This window comes from Serinus canaria, chromosome 13, assembly GCF_022539315.1.
Source record: "Serinus canaria isolate serCan28SL12 chromosome 13, serCan2020, whole genome shotgun sequence".
NCBI lineage: Eukaryota > Metazoa > Chordata > Aves > Passeriformes > Fringillidae > Serinus > Serinus canaria.
Window position 1 is genome coordinate 17,892,711 of NC_066327.1, and position 18,268 is coordinate 17,910,978.

At 54.7% G+C, this 18,268-nt stretch overlaps 1 protein-coding gene across 1 annotated transcript in view; it reads right to left on the reverse strand.

Annotated features, from left to right (window-relative positions):
* Window positions 1-587: 587 nt before the first annotated feature.
* Window positions 588-18,268, reverse strand: part of PPP2R2B (protein phosphatase 2 regulatory subunit Bbeta) — a 39,478-nt gene continuing 21,797 nt past the window's right edge. Inside the window, exons 2-9 of the mRNA XM_050979791.1 lie at window positions 15,159-15,256; window positions 13,742-13,907; window positions 11,777-11,889; window positions 6,617-6,794; window positions 5,228-5,392; window positions 3,710-3,879; window positions 3,098-3,189; window positions 588-2,586 (exon numbers count right to left, since the gene is read on the reverse strand). Of these exons, the coding sequence (XP_050835748.1) occupies window positions 2,307-2,586; window positions 3,098-3,189; window positions 3,710-3,879; window positions 5,228-5,392; window positions 6,617-6,794; window positions 11,777-11,889; window positions 13,742-13,907; window positions 15,159-15,256 (1,262 nt within the window). The 3' untranslated portion in view covers window positions 588-2,306. The remainder of the gene's footprint in view (window positions 2,587-3,097; window positions 3,190-3,709; window positions 3,880-5,227; window positions 5,393-6,616; window positions 6,795-11,776; window positions 11,890-13,741; window positions 13,908-15,158; window positions 15,257-18,268) is intronic.

The window sequence follows — 18,268 nt, forward strand, 5'->3', positions numbered from 1 at the left end:
AGGGATGCTGACATCTTCCCTAGCACCATTCCTGTAGCAGCCCAGGAGGTCCCCTGGCTGGCCCTGCCCTCTGTGGCCAAGCACTCACAGCAGGGCAGAGGTTAAATCCAAGCAAGCTTAAGAAAGGGAAAGAAGCTGGGCTTTTGAAAACAGCTGAACTAAGTTCTGCCTTGTGGAGCAGCCAGATCCAGCAACCCAGAACGTGCTGTACACGATGGAGCAGAGCCAGGGCTGGGTTCCTCCCGTTTCAGTTGATTAATGTCCTGCTAACTAATGTGAAGGTAAATGAGTGTCTGAGGAACATCTCCCTGACTGCACAGTCCGTGCCCTGCAGCTGCTAATTGAGGGCTGCTGTTGGAATTCATCACCAGGAGCAGCCCAGAATTGGGGCAGGGGCTGGGGAGGGGCTGCACCCAGTACTGAGGTTCCTGTCCAGTGAGGCACCTGCAAGCTCCCACTCCCATGTTACACAGTGCCCCCCTGTCCCACATCCTCGGGGGCCTGGGGAGCCCCTGCTCACCCCTCTCAGCCCAGGAGCCTTCAGCCAGCGCGGCGCGAGAGGCACGACAGCACGGACTGCACACAGACACGTTTGGGACAACTTTACTTCTGACACCGCAGCGCAGGCTTTCCTTACACAACCAAAAAGGAGCATTTTCTTATAAAATGGTGCATTTACTCTTGCTATTTTATTTTACCATTTCATTTTAAAAAAAAGTTACTCCTGAAAGCCATCCCTTGGAATAAATCCATAAGCCAGTGCACTTTGTTCTTCCCTTGGAATGGCTCCTCTGAAAGTGGCGTCTGGGGGGCCCCTGCCTCCAACCAGCTCCTGGTTTTCCGTGCAGTCCATGAGCTCTGTGGGTGTGTAGCAGTTCCTTTCCCGGGTCAGGGCATGCCATGATCCTCATGGTGCCCACAGAGAGGCTGTCCCGGGGACACCTGGCCTTGGTGACTCGTGTCCAATCCCTGAAGGCCTTGGGGGCTGGGGGTGCCAGGTGTCCCCTCAGGAGGATGGCAACAGGGTCACCCTTGTGGAGCCACTGCCGAAGTGACGGTGTTGAATTTTGTAATTGACTTCATTTGCTTCTTGCTGCAGGAGCAGTTTTCAGATTTACAGAAAATCCAGTCAATCTTTTTATATTGAACAGTTGCTCAATTAAAGAGGGACCTGACCAATCCGTAGAGTGGAAAGAGGCAGCCTCGCCATGCAAAGAGAAAGAGTTACCAGTTTTATTATTATTATCATTGTTATTATAATGTAGGACTGCAGACAGCCTCTCTCTGACACAGTCAGGGGCTAACAGCAATATACAGTTGGATTTCTTTTTAGGTCATAAATTAGCAACTTATACTTTTATCTTAAAAAAATTGAATAAATAAATAAATTAATTAAAAAAGAGAGAAAGAGAGAGAGAGAGAGAAAGAGAGAGAGACAGTCAGTCACGACATGCAAGAGCTCACAACAGAATGAGAAAAATGACCAAAGCAAAGCCCAGAACTGCAGCAGAGCCCAGGGTTGGTTTGGTTTGCGATCAATGCAGGTCGGAAGCATCATTTATAAAGGTATTTCATATACCAAAGAAGGCACCACAGTATCTACAAAGCCAAATCCTCAGGAGGGTTCTAGGGCTGGGGGGGCAACCTGACTGGAGCAGACACATCTGGAGGTGCAGCACATACCCCTGCCCCTTAAGCTTGTCCACTGCAAAACTGAACTTTTCCATTTTACGTTTGGTTTTGCTGTCTCTGTTGGTAAAACACAAAATAATTGTAATAAAAAGACAAATGTGGAAAATGGCAAAGGGAGGCAACATTCCAGTCTTCCACACAACAGGTGGAATATTTCTGGGATCAGGTTTAACGCGATTGGTGTAGGACCACTGCCACCAGAGCTGGCCAGAGCCCACGGTGTGTTACCCCATCAATCCCTTCCCAGCTGACAGCCCCCTCTACATCACCTCCTCAGCCATCGGGCTGCTGCCACCCCAGCACTGCCTGGGGACGTGCCTGGCGACAAGGGACAGCCAGGCCTGACATCCTCACACTGCCCTGTAAGAAGTCTCAGCTCTCCCTGTGTAAATCTGGTGTCTGGGGGGTGCCCCCAGTGGCTCCTGGGCCGGAGTGCCCCAGTGCTCCTCTGCACAACCGCGATCTGCAGAGCAGGAACTGAACAAAGAACAGGAAGGAAAGGAAAACAAAGAAAGGAAAGAAAAGAAAGAAAGAAAAGAAAGAAAAGAGGAACAGTTGAAACCTTGTGTTTACTGGTATCAGTACATGAGGCTCCTAAAGAAGACCTGGTCCTCCTAGTTAACCTTGTCCTGGAATATGTACAGGTTGTTGGTGGCTGCCACAGCGATGATGTTCTCGGAGGGGTGCCAAGCTGTGTGCAGGATCTTTTTGCTAAAGTCCAGACTGTCCACACTGATCTCGTCTTTCCTGCGCTTTCCACCCACGCAGACCTTGCGGGGTTTGAGGATGGCACGGGGTTTGCTGTTCTCCCGCGACGCCTCCAGCGTCACGTCGCGCTTGGTGTTGCGGTCGAACATGCGGAAGAAGTTGTTGTAGGAGCCGGTCATGATGACACTGCAACGGGGAAGGACAGGGGATTTTCACTCCTTTTCAGAGGCAAACTGCTGGTGACCAGAGCAAGACTGAACATTCAGAGGCATAGGGAGATTTGGGTAAGCACTGGAATTTGTCTCAGGCCCAGTTGTGCTTTGACAGCTCACTCTGATGGCTCAGACAAAAACCATGACAGCCCTGCCAGGGGCTCACACACTTCCTGCCACCTAGCTCAGTGTAAGTCACACCCAGATGCTCATTATCCCCAGATTCTGGCAACCTGAAGCTAAACCCATCACCATCTTCCTCCAGCAGTGGGTGACAGAGAGGTGGGACTGGTTCTGTCCAGGAGAGAGTGGGACCCACAGACATCCCCACCTGTGTGCAGGTGCAGGTGGTCCCTGCTGCACCTGCCCAGACTCTGCACCCAGCCAAAGGCCAGGGAAGGGGCTGCCAAGGGGCCATGGAGCCCTTTGGCCAAACCAAAGCCAGCATCCCAGGGCTGAAGGCAGGCACACCACCAGGTGCTCACCTGTCAGAGCCGTTCCAGACGCACTCAAACTTGTCAAAGATGCAGTCGTTCTCGTAGAGCGAGCAGAGCTTGCTCCGCAGGTAGTCGTGGACCTGTGGGTGGGAGGGACAGGATGAGCCCCCACAGTGGCCAGCACAGCCCAGGGACTGGCACACTCAGCCTGGCTCACAGGGTGTGCCCCACGCTCGCCACAGCCCAGCTGGCAGCGTTGGGCACTGCCTGGCATCCTGTGCCCTCCCACAGCCACCCTTCTTCCCTAAGCACCTCCAGCCAGACTCTGCACACGGCTTGGGCACCCCCAGGCAGTGCCAGGGGACATCCCCTGACAAAGGGTGACAGTGACAGGGCTACTGCTCTGCCTCCCACATGGCTCTCCCAGGTGCCAGCACCTGAGCTTTCTCTCCTCACCCAACCCCAGCCTAGGGACATGGTGACAACTCACTAGGCCACTTGAGCCCACATTTAACCGCTCTGCTTTCCACCATCTACAGGCATAAAGCTCCCACACAACAGGTGCATGCCCGCCCCTCCTGCCACTGGCACAGAGTGTGGCTCAGGAAGGAACTCAGTGGGTGCCCCACTGCTGCATGCACCTGGCTGTGCCACGCTCACCTGGTAGGTCTCAATGGGCCGGTTCTCCATGTTCAAGTCCCACACCTTGACAGTGAGGTAGTCCCGGGTCATGATGTACCTTCCACTGTGGCTGAATTTGACATCAGAGATTGAGGAGATGATCTCAGAAAAAAATGACCGGTTACTTGGGTCTTCAGGCTCTTCAAAAACTGTGCAGGAGAAAAGAACAAGCCCCAGCATTAGCTGAGGCAGGAGCTCCCTGATCTCAGCCCAGGGAACTGCCACCCTGTCCTGGCACCACAGGAAGCTTCTGGGAGGGAGCACTTGCATGATGCTGTACCCAGCACCCACATGTGCTTAGGTTTATCACCCCCCTCACCAAGCCCTGGAGCTCCACTACAGTGGGAAGAATGTCTGAAGTGCCCATATAAATGATCTCTACAATGCAGAAAAGGCACTGCCCACAGCAGGACACAGAGCTGCAGCCTTTCACCACCAGCAGAAACCTGGAGGCTTTTTCCTTGTAAAAAGTGATAGCAACAAGAAAAAACATTTTTGTTTTTTCTTATGCTTTCTTTGTTTTTCTTTTTTTTTCTCTCAGGCAGGCAGAAAGCAGCTGAACCCAGGACGTGTCTCTTGCTCACAGCAGGTCAGTCATGAGGGCCAGGTCTCCCTGTGAGGGCTCTGTCCCTGGGTGCCTCTGGGAATGGGCAGCAGGGCATGGACACAGCTCTGCTGGGGGACGTGTGGCCCCTGCGCAGTGCCTGCACTGGCAGCAGCAGGGGCTCTGCTGGCACTGGGTCCCAGCACACAGGCAGGGCCATGACCAGGCTCCCAGCACACACACACACAGGAGATGCCAGGATGGGGGTCTCAGCACACACACACACACACAGGAGATGCCAGGATGGGGGTCCCAGCACACACACACAGAGGAGATGCCAGGAGAGAAGCCAGGAGAAGCCAGTGGCCGGGCAGGGCAGGGGCTCGGGCCAGCTATTTTTGCTTTGGGCTCAAGGCTTTTGTGTGGCTTTGCTCCTGCTGCAGAAGCAGATCTGGGCAGCTGAGCTCATGGAAAGGATTTCTGAGCACTAATTCCCTCTTACACAACAAACCTACTTTCTCTGGCACTGAGCAGGTGCTGCCCTGCCCGCACCAGCTCCTCCTGCAGCTCCCCCTCCCCGGCGAGCAGGTGCCCCCGAGGTGGCCCCGAAGGCAGGGCGAGTGGCCATGGGGCTGGCAGCCATGGCCACTCGCTGGCAGCCCGGGACCGGGGCAGGGCAGGCCCGGGACCCGGGGGCAGGGCAGGCCCGGGACCCGGGGGCAGGGCAGGCCCGGGACCCGGGGGCAGGGCAGGCCCGGGACCCGGGGGCAGGGCAGGCCCGGGACCCGGGGGCAGGGCAGGCCCGGGACCCGGGGGCAGGGCAGGCCCGGGACCCGGGGGCAGGGCCGGCCCGGGACCCGGGGGCAGGGCCGGCCCGGGACCCGGGGGCAGGGCAGGCCCGGCGCGGGCGGGCCCTGCGGCGGCCCTGCCGTGCTCTTGTGGCGCTCACTCACACTTGGCGTGGCGGTCGCACAGGGCCGCGGCCCGCATGTCGCACAGGCGGATGGTGCCCTTGCTGCTGCTGTACACGAAGGTGTTGCAGTGGTGCGGGTGGAACTCGGCCGCCGTGATCACCTCCGTCAGCTCCTCCATGTTGGCCGGCTTGATGTCCACGATGTCTGGCAGGGCCAGTCAAGGAGCCAGCCCACCAGCCCAGCCCGACTCCTGCTGATGTCCCTGGGCACCGGGGCTTCCCCTCACCCATGCAAACCGTGTGCTCTGGGCAGGCACCACCGTCACGGTGCAAAACTGCAGCGCGGAGTGGGACCGGCCCCGGCAGCAGGGAAGGCCGAGATCCAGCAGGTCTTCTGCTAAACTGGGAACCCCGCTCTGGTACCACAGCCTGAAGACCCTCTGTGGGCATGAGACCTGATCTGCCCACCCACACCAGGCCTCAGTAAATGTCTTTTAGTGCAACATTCTGCCATGGTGAGTAACCGTACTGAAAACAGCAATGGCAGCACAGCCCAGGGCACAACAACGAACAGAAAACCCCTGTGTAAGTCCCTTGGGCCGTGTGAACTCCCTGAGGTTTGTCACAGATTTAGTACTCCTCACCCTCATCCTTGCAAACAAGCAGGCACCACAGCCCTACTCTCCTGCAGCTGCTCTGAGCTCCCATAGCCACATGCCTGTGACTGCCAAGATCCTCTCCATCTGCCTAAATCATGCCCCAGGGATTTCTCAGCAGGAAACACCATATAAATACCATCAATGATTCGTGCCCTGTTTATTATTTCCGATGTGGCTGTTACAAGCGTGACTGTCGCAGCCTCATTTGTAGAGCAGTGACTGGCAGCCTGTCACCTGCTGCAGGGAGCAACGGGACCACACCATCACTGCTTCCATCCTCCCAGAGGCACCATCACTGCTTCCATCCTCCCCAAGGCATCTGTCTCCTCCATCACCTGCCGACCACCCCACATCTGCCTGCCCCACCAGGCCCTGCAGGCAAATTCAGAAATGTGTCACCCACACACTGGGTGACAGCAGCAGTGGTGGCAGTGCCAGCTGAGCCCTGTGCCGTGGAGGGAGCAGCTCCATGAGAGTGCTGGATGCCTTGTCTGGACACAGCCTGGCATCCCCCCAGCAGCACAGGCAGAGATGAGAAAGCAGTGCCTTGAGAACAACACATGGGCCTGGGGACTGTGAGTGCCCTGCAGTCAGGTGCACAGCAGGCAGCAGGATTTCGTACTCCTGAGCTCCTGCCAGCCTTGCAGAGGGTGAAGCTCCTGCAGCCAGTCCCCGTCCCACAGGCACGGGCACAGCCCGGCTGCTTCCCTTGGGACTGCACCTCACTGGGATGCAGGGCCATCCCCAGAGCCACACACAACAAAGGATACTAAAACTTTGATTTGTGATTTCAAAATTCCACAGGTTTATCCTCAGGTCATCCGCTGACATGTAGGTCTCGTAGTCGCTGTTGACGGAGATGGAGTTGATGTGGTAGGTGTGGGCGTTGGCAAACACCCTCCGGGGAGTGGCCTCCACCATCAGGTCCATGGGCCGCAGCACGGGCACCTGCAGGGTGAGGAGAGAGCATCAGCACCCACGGACAGCTCCAGCCAGCACCTGGCATGGGGGGATGGCCCACGGGGTCCCTCTGAGCTCTGGCTGCCAGGGCTTCTATCTGCTCACTCCTAACAGGCTCCTCCAGGGAAACCTAATGCCTCCCCATGTGTATGCCAGAAGGACAAGCAGACCCAAAAGCCGTCTAATTTTGAGAGAGTTTCCAGGATGGTTAGAGCACAGTGAAGCAATGAGAGTATACCAGGTCTGATTTTGCTGCAGCAACTGTTTCAGCTTTGAAACAAAAAAACAACCAAAGAACCTCTTTTGTCTCATTTTGTCACTAGCTAGCCAGGATCTAAAATTCCCGGAGCATTTTTGACAGAAATATCTTGCTTGACAGAGCGAGGCCAGCACGTTTTTTTCTTTAAACATTTTTGCATTTGTCTCACAGTGAAGTGGTGGAGGTAAGAGATGAGAAGGGGCAGAGGGAAGGACCAGGAACAGAGCTGTGGGTATTTGCCCTTAGATAAATCAGCTGTGGGTATTTGCCCTTAGATAACCCACTGGGGAGTGGGGAGATGCAGAGGGGACCATGTGTGTGAGGAGTGGGGTCAGTAATAACTTTGGACACCACTCCAGTGCTCTGGAGGCAACTCAGTGCACCAGGAATGTGCCAGCCCATGCTCCTCCTCACCAGTGAGGTGTTTCCTCCAGCTGCTCCATTACTTGGACCATGTGTGTGCTGCCTGAAGAGATTCCCTTGGCTGCAGAGGTGGGGATGGGACTGACAGCCAGCTCGAGTGACACACTGGTGCTGCCAGCTCAGAGCCTGAGCCTGACATGACGAGCCTGCAGCTAATTGCACCCAACACGGGCAGTGAGGCACCGTTTGCACTGCCAGATCCTGCTCAGCCAGCTGGGACAGGGACCACGGGGACCAGGGGGACCAGGGGGACCAGGGGGACCAGCTGTCAGTGCAGCACGGGGGTGTGCAAAGAGAAAGGGTTCAGTGACTGCACTGGGCCTGCCTGGGCACAGAAACAAGCACAGCGAGGGAGGGCTTGGGCAGTGGATTCTGCTCAGCGAGATGGCTCTGTGGCCCAGCACAGCTCACAGTCAGACCCTGGGCTAGCTCCTGTCCCAGGCCAGGCTGACGCCCCAACTGGCACCTGCAGTTCCCAGTGCCCCAGCACAATTCCCTGCTCATTCCTACTTTGGAGCCACTCTCAACCAGAGGGCCACAACAAACTCAAGCCAAGAATATTCTCCACACATTACTTCAGAGCCAAGTCCTGGGGAGACTTCTTTTCTGTCTGGGGCTTGGCCTGTCACCAGGTAACACCCTCCAAGAGGGACAAACCTGGTTTTACATGAGTGGTTTGCTAAAGCAGGGATTTTATTCTGCTACAGTGGCAAGAATCTGCACAGAAATATGAAAACCAGCCTGCCCACATGCTGCAAACTCCTGCTTAAGGGATCAGCAATGAGGTTTGCCCCTGAAAGCCCTGAAACTTTGAGGCAGGAGCAGTCAGGAATTTGCTGGGAGCAGACGGTGAGCTCGTTCTCCAGCAGCAGCACAGGGATTCTGGCTTGGGACAGCCAAGGGGAGCAGCTGCCCAGCCAGGCCTCAGCCACAGTGGAGACACCAACAAATGGGCAGTGTGACAGCAGCTGGAACTGGTTCTTGTGGTTTTTTTGAAGCAGACACAGACCAATTGAGCTTCTGCCAAACCCACCCAGATCAATCAGCACTGCCACAACAACCCTGAACAGCAGAGACCTCCTCGTGCACCCCTGCTCCAGCTCCAGAGCCCACCTCAGGACAGCCTCTGGTGTCACACACAGCCATTATTAAATGGTAATTCAGTTTAACAAAGTGCATCAAGTACACAGAATGAGTGTGTCAAAGAAAATAAAACACTAATAAATTCAATTACTTTCTGTTTTAAGGAAGGTGGGCAATGCCAGTCACTTTTCATTTAAAACAAGTCTTAATTTTGATTCGTGCTTTTAGCAGGTACCCCATGCCTGCCACTCCCTCCAAGCAGCCATGGCACCTGTGCCCCCACAGCAGGACCCACATCCCCTCTGGTGGGAGTTGAGCAGGGGCAGTGCCGGGCCAGCCCCGCAGCAGTGCCAGGCCAGCCCAGGGGCAGTGCCAGGCCAGCCCAGGAGCAGTGCCAGGCCAGCCCAGGAGCAGTGCCAGGCCAGCCCAGGAGCAGTGCCAGGCCAGCCCAGCCCCTGCTCCACACCAGCACGGCCGCAGCTCAGCGTGCTCCACAGGATCTGCTCAAGGGGGATTAGCCAAGCTGAAGCTCGGATTGACCCCAGCCCTGGGTCTCCGAGAAGGAAACTGTAATCCAGTTCCTGGCAAATCAGGGAGCAGGGAAGTGCTCAGGGGTAAATCCAGTGAGTTTTCCACCTGCCCCAGCAGCCCAGCTCCTCCAGCAGCTGAGGTCCTCCAGGCACACTCCTCAGAATTCATTTCCTACCTACATAAATTACATTCTGTGACCTCCCAATGCCATCTAAAGCTTAGCATTTTGCAGACAAAATGAGCATCAAACACTATTTTCATGGCAGAATTCAGTGTGAAGTGACAACTCCACACTGCTCAGAATTTTGTCACATTTGACCTGCCCTGTGACATGCAGAAGGGACCTTCCTGCAGGAGGACAAAGCTGCTGCCTCACTGCTCGTCCACGCAGCTGATGGAGCTGCTGCTTCCATCTCTGGTCCCTGCCTTGTCACTGAAAAGCTCTGCAGAATGTGTGAAAGGAGAAGAAGCAAATCTCTTTGCTGAGGCAGAAAGGCAGCAGCAGCACAGCCAAGCTCCCCCGAGGCACCTCCAAGCACAGCCGCTCTGGGACTGCAGTCAGGGGAATCAGATGCAGTGGGGCACAGCACAGCCTCCCTGGGAAACTGCACAGGGGCCAAGAAATCTGAGTGCTCCCACAAAATGGGAGACACAAGCCAGGATTTATCATGGAATTTGTTGGAACTGAGAGAGTGAAGTGGCAGCTCTCAGAGAGGGCTCTGTGACAGCCACAAACAGGAAGAAACAGTCACAGAATGGGCCTGGCCACTGCACCCCCAGCAGCAGCACAGCCTGCAGCAAGCACCCACAGCACCCAGACACTGGGGCTGTCACCCAGACTGCCCTGCCCTGGGAGTGACCAAAGCCAACACATCCCCTCTTTGGAAAGGTTTAAGCCCTGGATATCCCTTGTGTTAATTATCTCCTGGCACGTCCCAAGGCACAGGTACAGCAAGTGGTACTTGGGAGCACACCAGGGCAGCTATACAAGGTCAGAGGGCTATTAGACTGGGGGCGATTCAAGTCACCAGAGCTCTTCTAATGACAGCAAACACCTCACTGCACAGCCTGAGCAGAGTTAAATACTCTTTTTGCACTGTGTGGGTTAGAAATTCCTCAGAGGATGATGCTCATAAAGTGCATTTAAACCATTAAGCCAAATGGATGAGAAATTATGGCAGCAAGGTGCATTAAAACCCTTTTTTCACTTGTCTGTGGTTGAAAATTAAACCATGGTTCGATGTGGCTTTAATTTAAAGCATACCCATCACAGGACAATTACATGTCAGATTTACACCAAGCTGCAGCAAAACCGTTACAGCTATTGTAAATATCTGTCTAAGTAAAATCATCAAAACATCAGATCAAATGGGGCTGGTGGGAGACTCCTCAATCTTCTGTCCTCAGGGACCACAGGCACTGCACAGCAGGTACCAATAAGCATCACACCAAGCACTTCAAACATGTTTGCCCTCCCAGTGCCCAGCGCCTCCTCCAGCCGCTGGCCAGGGCAGAATTCCCTGGGCAGGAAAATGGAGAGCCTGACCCCAGAGCAGTGGCAGACACCAAACAGCAGCTCCTCCAGCCACACAGCACTGGGAAAATGGAGAGCCTGACCCCAGAGCAGTGGCAGACACCAAACAGCAGCTCCTCCAGCCACACAGCACTGAGCTGCTGCAGGAGTGCATGGGCTGAGAGGAAAACAGAGGCCGAAGCTCTCAAGGCAGTGAGTGGATTCCAACCCTGTTCAGTTCTCTGATATTTCAATATGGCTTTCTACAGGGGAGAAAGAAATCCCAGGGCCTTCCCAGTGTGTTTGACCAGAGAAGGAAGCACCACCTGGGATAACACCCTTACCGCTGCTGCCTCCCAGCCTGCCAAGGGCTGACAGCCCCAGCTCTGACAGCCAGGCACCGAGCAAGCCTCTCCAACGGGCTGTCACGTATCACCATGTTAGGCTGGAAATGCTGCCCAAAACATAACTGCAGATACACATCTACATGAAATAAATGCTCTCTTGCTCTGTAAAGGAAAATGCTGCCAGTCACCAGGAGCAACCCTATACAGAGACAAGAATTAACTGCCTGCCCAGGGTCCTCAATGGCTTCATGCACAATGAAACTGGGACCCATAAAGTGAGGTAAGCACAATCATATTAATAATTTCATATGTATAAATATAAAACCCACAAGTACTCAAAATGCAAATTCTGACAGAGTGTTAATAAATTACAAGCAGGTCTGGTCTGATTAAGGTCATGACCATGAAGAAAACTCATATGGAGGAAGTACTTCTGCTCCTACAGCAGCAGCTACATTTGGGAATGCTCCAAGCTGGGAGAGCTTCTGCCCTGCCTCCTCACTGGGATGGGCCCAGCCATGGGGCAGCAAGCACACTGTGGCACTGGGGTCCCAGACACGGGACACACACGGCGCTGGCAGCACGTCTGCCCAGCACCAGCACAGCCCAGACATCCCTGGCAGCCCCCTCGTGCACTGCCCTGCCATGTGCCGGCCACAGCACCGGCCTCGGGTACCAGGATGCCCCTGGACACCAACCAGCATGGCACGGGGGCACTGCGGGTCCCAGGGCACACAGGGGGCTCCAGCAGCAGCTTTCATCCAAGACCCCACAGGAAACGGCTCTGCAGCCACCCTGGTCCCCCCACACTCACCCTCAGCACGGTGATCATGGAGGGGTCTCGGAGTCGGCCATCCTCGTCCTTGAGGTTGTATCCCTCCGGTCTCTTGTCCCGCTCGCTGACCTTCCATAGCTTCACAGTCTTATCTGGGGCAGGAGAGAGGACAGCATCAAGGCAGCTGCTCCCTGAGCCACCCACTGATGGATGCACCAAGGCTGGAAAAACCTCCTGTGCCCCCAGGGCCACTGCTGGAAGTGGTGACAGAGGCACCTGTGCCCACAGAAGGCTGCTGGTGCACAGCCCTACGCAGGAACGACGTGGACGTGCCCCTGAGATGTGGCAGGGTCCTGTGGCTCACCCAGAGTCGTGCTGACCTTCCCCATCAGAGCTGTGAGAGCCCAGCACTCACAGGACTGAAGGCAGCTCCCTGTCTCCTCCCAGCACCCCACCCCCTGTGCCACAGAGCCCCCGCAGAAAGAGTGCCAGGAACACCTGGGGTTATTTGAATAATGGTGTTTTCTTCACTCCCTCCTGGCAGGGACTCCATCCATAGTTTATCATCACTTCCACCAGGTTTCATACAAAACCCCATCATCCATCTTCATTTTCTCTCTTACACAGCAACTCCAAAGCAATACCAATTAATTTTGTTTTTATTAACCTGCTCTGTTTTTGGGGGGTTCACTATAAAATGCTAGTGTAACAGTAAAAACAAAAAGAAACAGAATAACACAGGAGTATTTCCAAATTAATTGTTTTGATAACCTGCCTGCGTATGGAACACCGCCCAAATGGAAGGGTAATATCCCTGTTAATCAAAAAACTATTTAAAAACTCAATTAACAGAACACTATGCTGTATAATTAATCTTAATTTCATTTCAATGATTCTCCCCCAAATGAGTTTAATAAGTCTTTGAATTTTATTACAATCATCAATAGAGTCAATTCTATAACACAAAGTAAGTTGGTTATGGAATATAATTAGACCCCTCCTTTTCCCCTGAAGTAATTAAGTCACATCCATCTTAACGTCCCATTCATCCCAAATAATATTCCTAGATCCTCATAATATTTATCAGAACGTAACATGGAACTTCTGAGCCCAACATGACTGCAAATTGAAACTAAACACCTGCAGTTTGTCTTAAAAAAAAATTAAAATTCCAAGGATCCTGAGAATAAAAACCCCAAGTTGTTGTCAGGGCAGAAGCCTCCCTCTCTCGCTCAAAGGGAGGGGCTGCGTGAAATACCCCTGGCACAAGGGACAGAGCTCAGCCAGCGCCGCTCCCCCACGACACCTGTGTGATACTGCCCGGAGAGTTCCAATGGCTGTGCCCCGAAGGAACAGCACAGAGAGGGGCAGTTCCAATAACTGTGCCCCGAAGGAACAGCACAGAGAGGGGCAGTTCCAATAACTGTGCCCTGAAGGAACAGCACAGAGAGGGGCAGTTCCAATAACTGTGCCCCAAAGGAACAGCACAGAGAGGGGCAGTTCCAATAACTGTGCCCCAAAGGAACAGCACAGAGAGGGGCAGTTCCAATGGCTGTGCCCCAAAGGAACAGCACAGAGAGGGGCAGTTCCAATAACTGTGCCCCAAAGGAACAGCACAGAGAGGGGCAGTTCCAATAGCTGTGCCCCGAAGGAACAGCACAGAGAGGGGCAGTTCCAATGGCTGTGCCCCAAAGGAACAGCACAGAGAGGGGCAGTTCCAATAACTGTGCCCCAAAGGAACAGCACAGAGAGGGGCAGTTCCAATAACTGTGCCCCAAAGGAACAGCACAGAGAGGGGCAGTTCCAATAGCTGTGCCCCAAAGGAACAGCACAGAGAGGGGCAGTTCCAATAGCTGTGCCCCAAAGGAACAGCACAGAGAGCATTAGGCCTGGCAGCGGGAGCCCAGGGGCAGCCCGGGCAGTTCCAATAGCTGTGCCCCAAAGGAACAGCACAGAGAGGGCTAGGCCTGGCAGCGGGAGCCCGGGGGCAGCCCGGGCACCTACCGTTGGTGGAGAGCAGGAAATACGCCGCGTTCTGCTGCGGCAGCCATCGGATCTTATTGATCTTCTCCTCGATCTCCAGGCTCTTCAGGTAATCGAACTCTGGCTCGTGGCTCTGGAAGGTGCTGTAGACATTGTACTCTCCCCTGCGGTGGGGCTGGTTCTTGCTCTGCCAGGGACAGAGGAGTGAAGGCGTTGGCAGCTGGCTCAGGGGCTGGTGCAGGGCTGAGTGCCCGGGCACGGCCTCTGCTGGCACCACGGCTCCAGGTGTGCTCGGTGGGAAGGGAGTGGGAATGGAATGGAAACAGAGAGGGAACGAGAGGGAATGAAGCAGAAACAGAGCAAGAATGGAGTGGCAATGAAGAGGGAACGGAATGGGAACACAGTGGGAATGGAGAGGGAATGGAGTGGAAACAGAGAGGGAATGCAGAGGGAACATGGCAGGAATGGGTCCCACCCCACTGTCTGTCCCTGGTGAATGGCTGGGACCAAGTGCCAGCTCCTGCCAGGTGCTGAACCCAGCCACAGAAGAGCTGCTGGCGACAGCTATAAGTACCAGGATGGCAGCCTTGGTTTGGGGGGGGTGGGTGAAGCCCCACATGTCCCCTTGAAGAGGAGCTGAGAGGATACATTCAGAATAGTGCTGGAGGCTTAAAGTCCAGGAAAAGCAGTAGAATAATGAAATGAGAGTAAAAGGAGAAACGAACTAGTGCTGGAAAGGCTGAGGAGGTGTCTGCACATGTGATGGTTAACCACTGAGTTGTCTTCAGTGTATGTAGAAATTATTTTAAAGCCTTAACTTTGAGAAAAATTTAAAACCATCATTGGACCATGACCTGTCTCATGCCCAGGTCTGATGCATTCCTTCCAGCAGAGCTGAGGACAGGTCCCACTGACTCAGAGCAGAGCAGCTAACTGGGGCAGCTTTGGAAATGGTGGGGGCCGTCCCAGGTGGCAGGAGCTGGCACAGCTCCCCCAGCCAGGCTGGCAGGGTGCCCGCCAGTGCAGGGCCATGCTGAGGGCCAAACACACACTTCTCCAGAGGCACAACCTCCAGCTTCCAACAAAGCATTTGCTAACACTTCCTGAGCAAAGTTTTGGAAGGAAAACTTAGTTGTTGCATCCATCTACACTTTCCAGAATTTTGGTGGCATGAGGGGTTCTTGGGGTGGGCACTGCTCACACACTCAGATGTGCTGCCTGACCCCGGTTACACCTGGAGCAGAAGAATGCAGGCAATGTGATGTTTGGAAGGTGTTTGGCAGGAGGAAATCTGACCCTGCTGATGTTCATAGCTGTTTCTCAGTTTGCAGTATGCCAGGAGAGCCCTGAGCTTAGGAGTGACACAGGCAGATTAGAGAACAGCAGGACACGTCACTTAAAAGGATAAAATGGGCACTTTGCATTCACTGGCACTTACCTCCTGCTCACGCTGAAATATTACAACCCGGCCCCCCTTGTCCCCTGTTGCCAGTAACTCTCCAGTGTGGTTGAACTCAACTGTGGAGATGATGTCAGCTGGTAAAGAGAAGACAAAGACAATTTAAGTCACTCAGCCTGACTTCCACAGGCATCCAGGCTTCACCATGCCCTGCACAGCGACATGCCTTGTGGGTACCTTGTGGGACCTCCATAAATCCCTGTTTTTCTGTCATCTTTAACACTAAATGGGCTCAGCCTTATGCTGCCATGGCCCCCTGCCCTGGCCTGTGCCCCAGCCCTGGTTCCAGAGGGATTTCCAGGTGCTGTGCCTCTGTAAATGCAGCCTGAGGACTGCTGTCAGCAGCAGGGGCCCGGGGCTGGGCAGTACAGCATGGCACAGCACAGCATGGCACAGCACAGCATGGCACAGCAGGCTCCCCTCATGCCTTGGGGAGTGCCCACGCCATTTGGGATGACACAATCAATTCCTGGGACCTGGGGAGGGCTTGGTGCCACTGGTGCCCCAGCACCTCATCTCAGCACCTGGCTGGTGGGCAGGGCTTGCTCCCACCTGGCCCTTGTGCCACCCTCTGTCTGCGGTGGTGGTTTGCCTTCACCCTCACAGGAGAGGGAGCAGACAAATTAAGACACCGGTGTCCTCTCTCCCTGAGCTTCTCAGGTAGAACAGCTCGGTGACCAAACTACATTGCTGCTTTCCCCTGCACATTGCTGAACCCAGCATTTCCCCCCAGGGTAAATTAGGGTGATGCCTTTCAGCCCTCCATCAGCTGAAAAGCCACTGCACTCACACCACTGCCCTTCCCCACAAACCAGGGTACCATCTCCAGGGTCTGGGCTCCGTGGCAGAAGCCAGGGGACACACGGAGACCTGTAACTGCTTTAATCTGCAGTGTTTAACCTCGAGGCAACGCAGGCGGAGCTGCTAATGATTGGATTTGTTTGGCCTATTTTTAGAAGAATGTCAGAGGTTAATTCCACAGCAATTACTGCCCAACTGGTGCTCCCCCACTGCCTGGGGAGCCGCTCCAGCAGCACGAAGCTGGGAACTGGAAGCATGACTGCAGCCTGGGAGCCTCAGCCCTGGTGCAGGATGGATTCTGTGATAACAGCACTTGGCCACAACTGAGAGCTGCCAGCTCACTGCTGCCGTTTGCATCCCCTGCCCTTGTCCCTTCTGCAGCCCAGGGCTCAGGGCAGGGCTGGGTGCTGGCCACGGCTGCAAACACTGCCTGTGCTCTCAGGCCATGGCACTGCCCAGGCTGTGGCCACCAGCACTCAGAGCCCTCTGAGCACTGCTCTGGCTCCTCCTGCCTGTTAGCTCTGGGGTGTGCCAGCAGAGAAAGCCTCAGAAACATAACCTGAGCTGTCCCCTTGAGTTTTATCCCAGATACAGACCAGAAAGCTACCTCAGCAAACGAGAGAGGACCAAATGCAGCAACTGGCCCCAGCTCCTGGCGCAGCTGGGAACCCACTGAGGGTCTGTCTTCCAGGATGCCAGCCCAGACAGCATCCACCAAGCCCTCACCCCATGCTGCAGCATCACCCAGACAGGGCCCCTGAGAGCCCCCTCTCACACCCATGGGCTCCCCCAAAACAGCACCTCTGTGCCTCAGACAGCATCCCCGCTGAGCAGGACACTGCTGTGTCTGGCACCAGCCTGCTCAGCAGCCCCAGCTCAGCCCTGGCTCACCGAGGTTTCAGAGCTGTAGCAGGTGAGCCCCAGCCTGCAGAGCATCACTGTGGTGCCATGGGCTCAGCTGGTGTCCCCAGGGTGTCGCGGGGATGGCCCTGGGAACAGGCTGGGAGCAGCTGCTCCAGCAGCAGCCAGGGCACTCAGTGGCTGTGGCTGGGCAGTGCTAACGTGCACCTCATCATGAGACGGGCTGCTTCCTTCTAAAATTACTCAATTGAAAATGTACCTGTTTTGCTCTATTTAATCCTCTCCATTACCAGCTGCTGGTTTTAGGTCATTCTCTTTTCAATGAATTAAAAATAACTTTGTGTGCTGCAGTGAGGCATTTTTCAGACATGATCTAATGCACCAGCCTGTGAGCAGGGCTGTGTTCTGAGACACCAGGGCCAGGCACCCCAGACACCCTTGTGCCCCCCCAGCCCAGCCCCCATTTACACTGCCCCCACAGAGAGGGGGCTTTCTTGTCCACAGATCCCCCAGACCTGCTGTTTACTCATGCCCATCAGCACGACTTCTGACAAGAATACCAAGAGAGCCTGGTTAACTACACCTTTCACATGTTAAAAAAATACCCTAAATATTAAAAAGCCCTCTTGTGAATAGAAGTATCCAACCCAAGCCCAAATCCAGCCCAGCTGACAGAAGCATCATCCCCCCAGCACCCATGGTCTGGGCACTGGCTCTTTCCCTGGTGTGTCTGGGCAGTACAGCAGCCTGGCACAGCAGAACATCCAGAGGGCAGCTGGGGCAGTCCCACGGAGGTGCCAGCTCAGGAGCCCAGAGTGGCAGCAGCTCCTTTCCAGAGGTGTCTCTGAGCAGACCAGAGGTCGGTCATGGCTGCTGCACACCCCACCTGCTGCCCCCAAGGGACAGGCAGGGTGGTTACTAATGAAAATGCACTTGTATTCCTGTTGAGGTGATCAATAATTTATGCCCATTTCTCCTAAGGTTCCTTCAGCAGTTTTGTGACAACAGAAAGGAAAAAACCTTGCCTCTTTTTTGCTTTTTCATTTCCTTCATCACCTCCTACACACTCAGTGCCCCAATGCGGGAATTTAAAGCAAACAGTTTCCATGGAGACCCAGCCCGCCATCCTCCCTCCCCTCCCATCCTCCCTTCCCTCGGCATCTCTGTGCCTTCATGCTCTCATGCTAAAAATATCCAAGATGGGATTTGATTTCCGCCGTAGCGATACAGTTTTATCAGAAAAATGGCAAATTTACAACACGCCCCCCTCCCCCTCTCCCAGCGTGGAGGAAGGCATGCTCTCTGCCAGGAACAGGGAATGAACCTGTTATTAAAAAGAAAGAAGATAAACTAGGGAAGCTGCAGTCGGTGCTGAGCCCTGGATCCCTGGAGCAGCCTGATCTGCAGCTGGGAGCTGCCCACCCAGC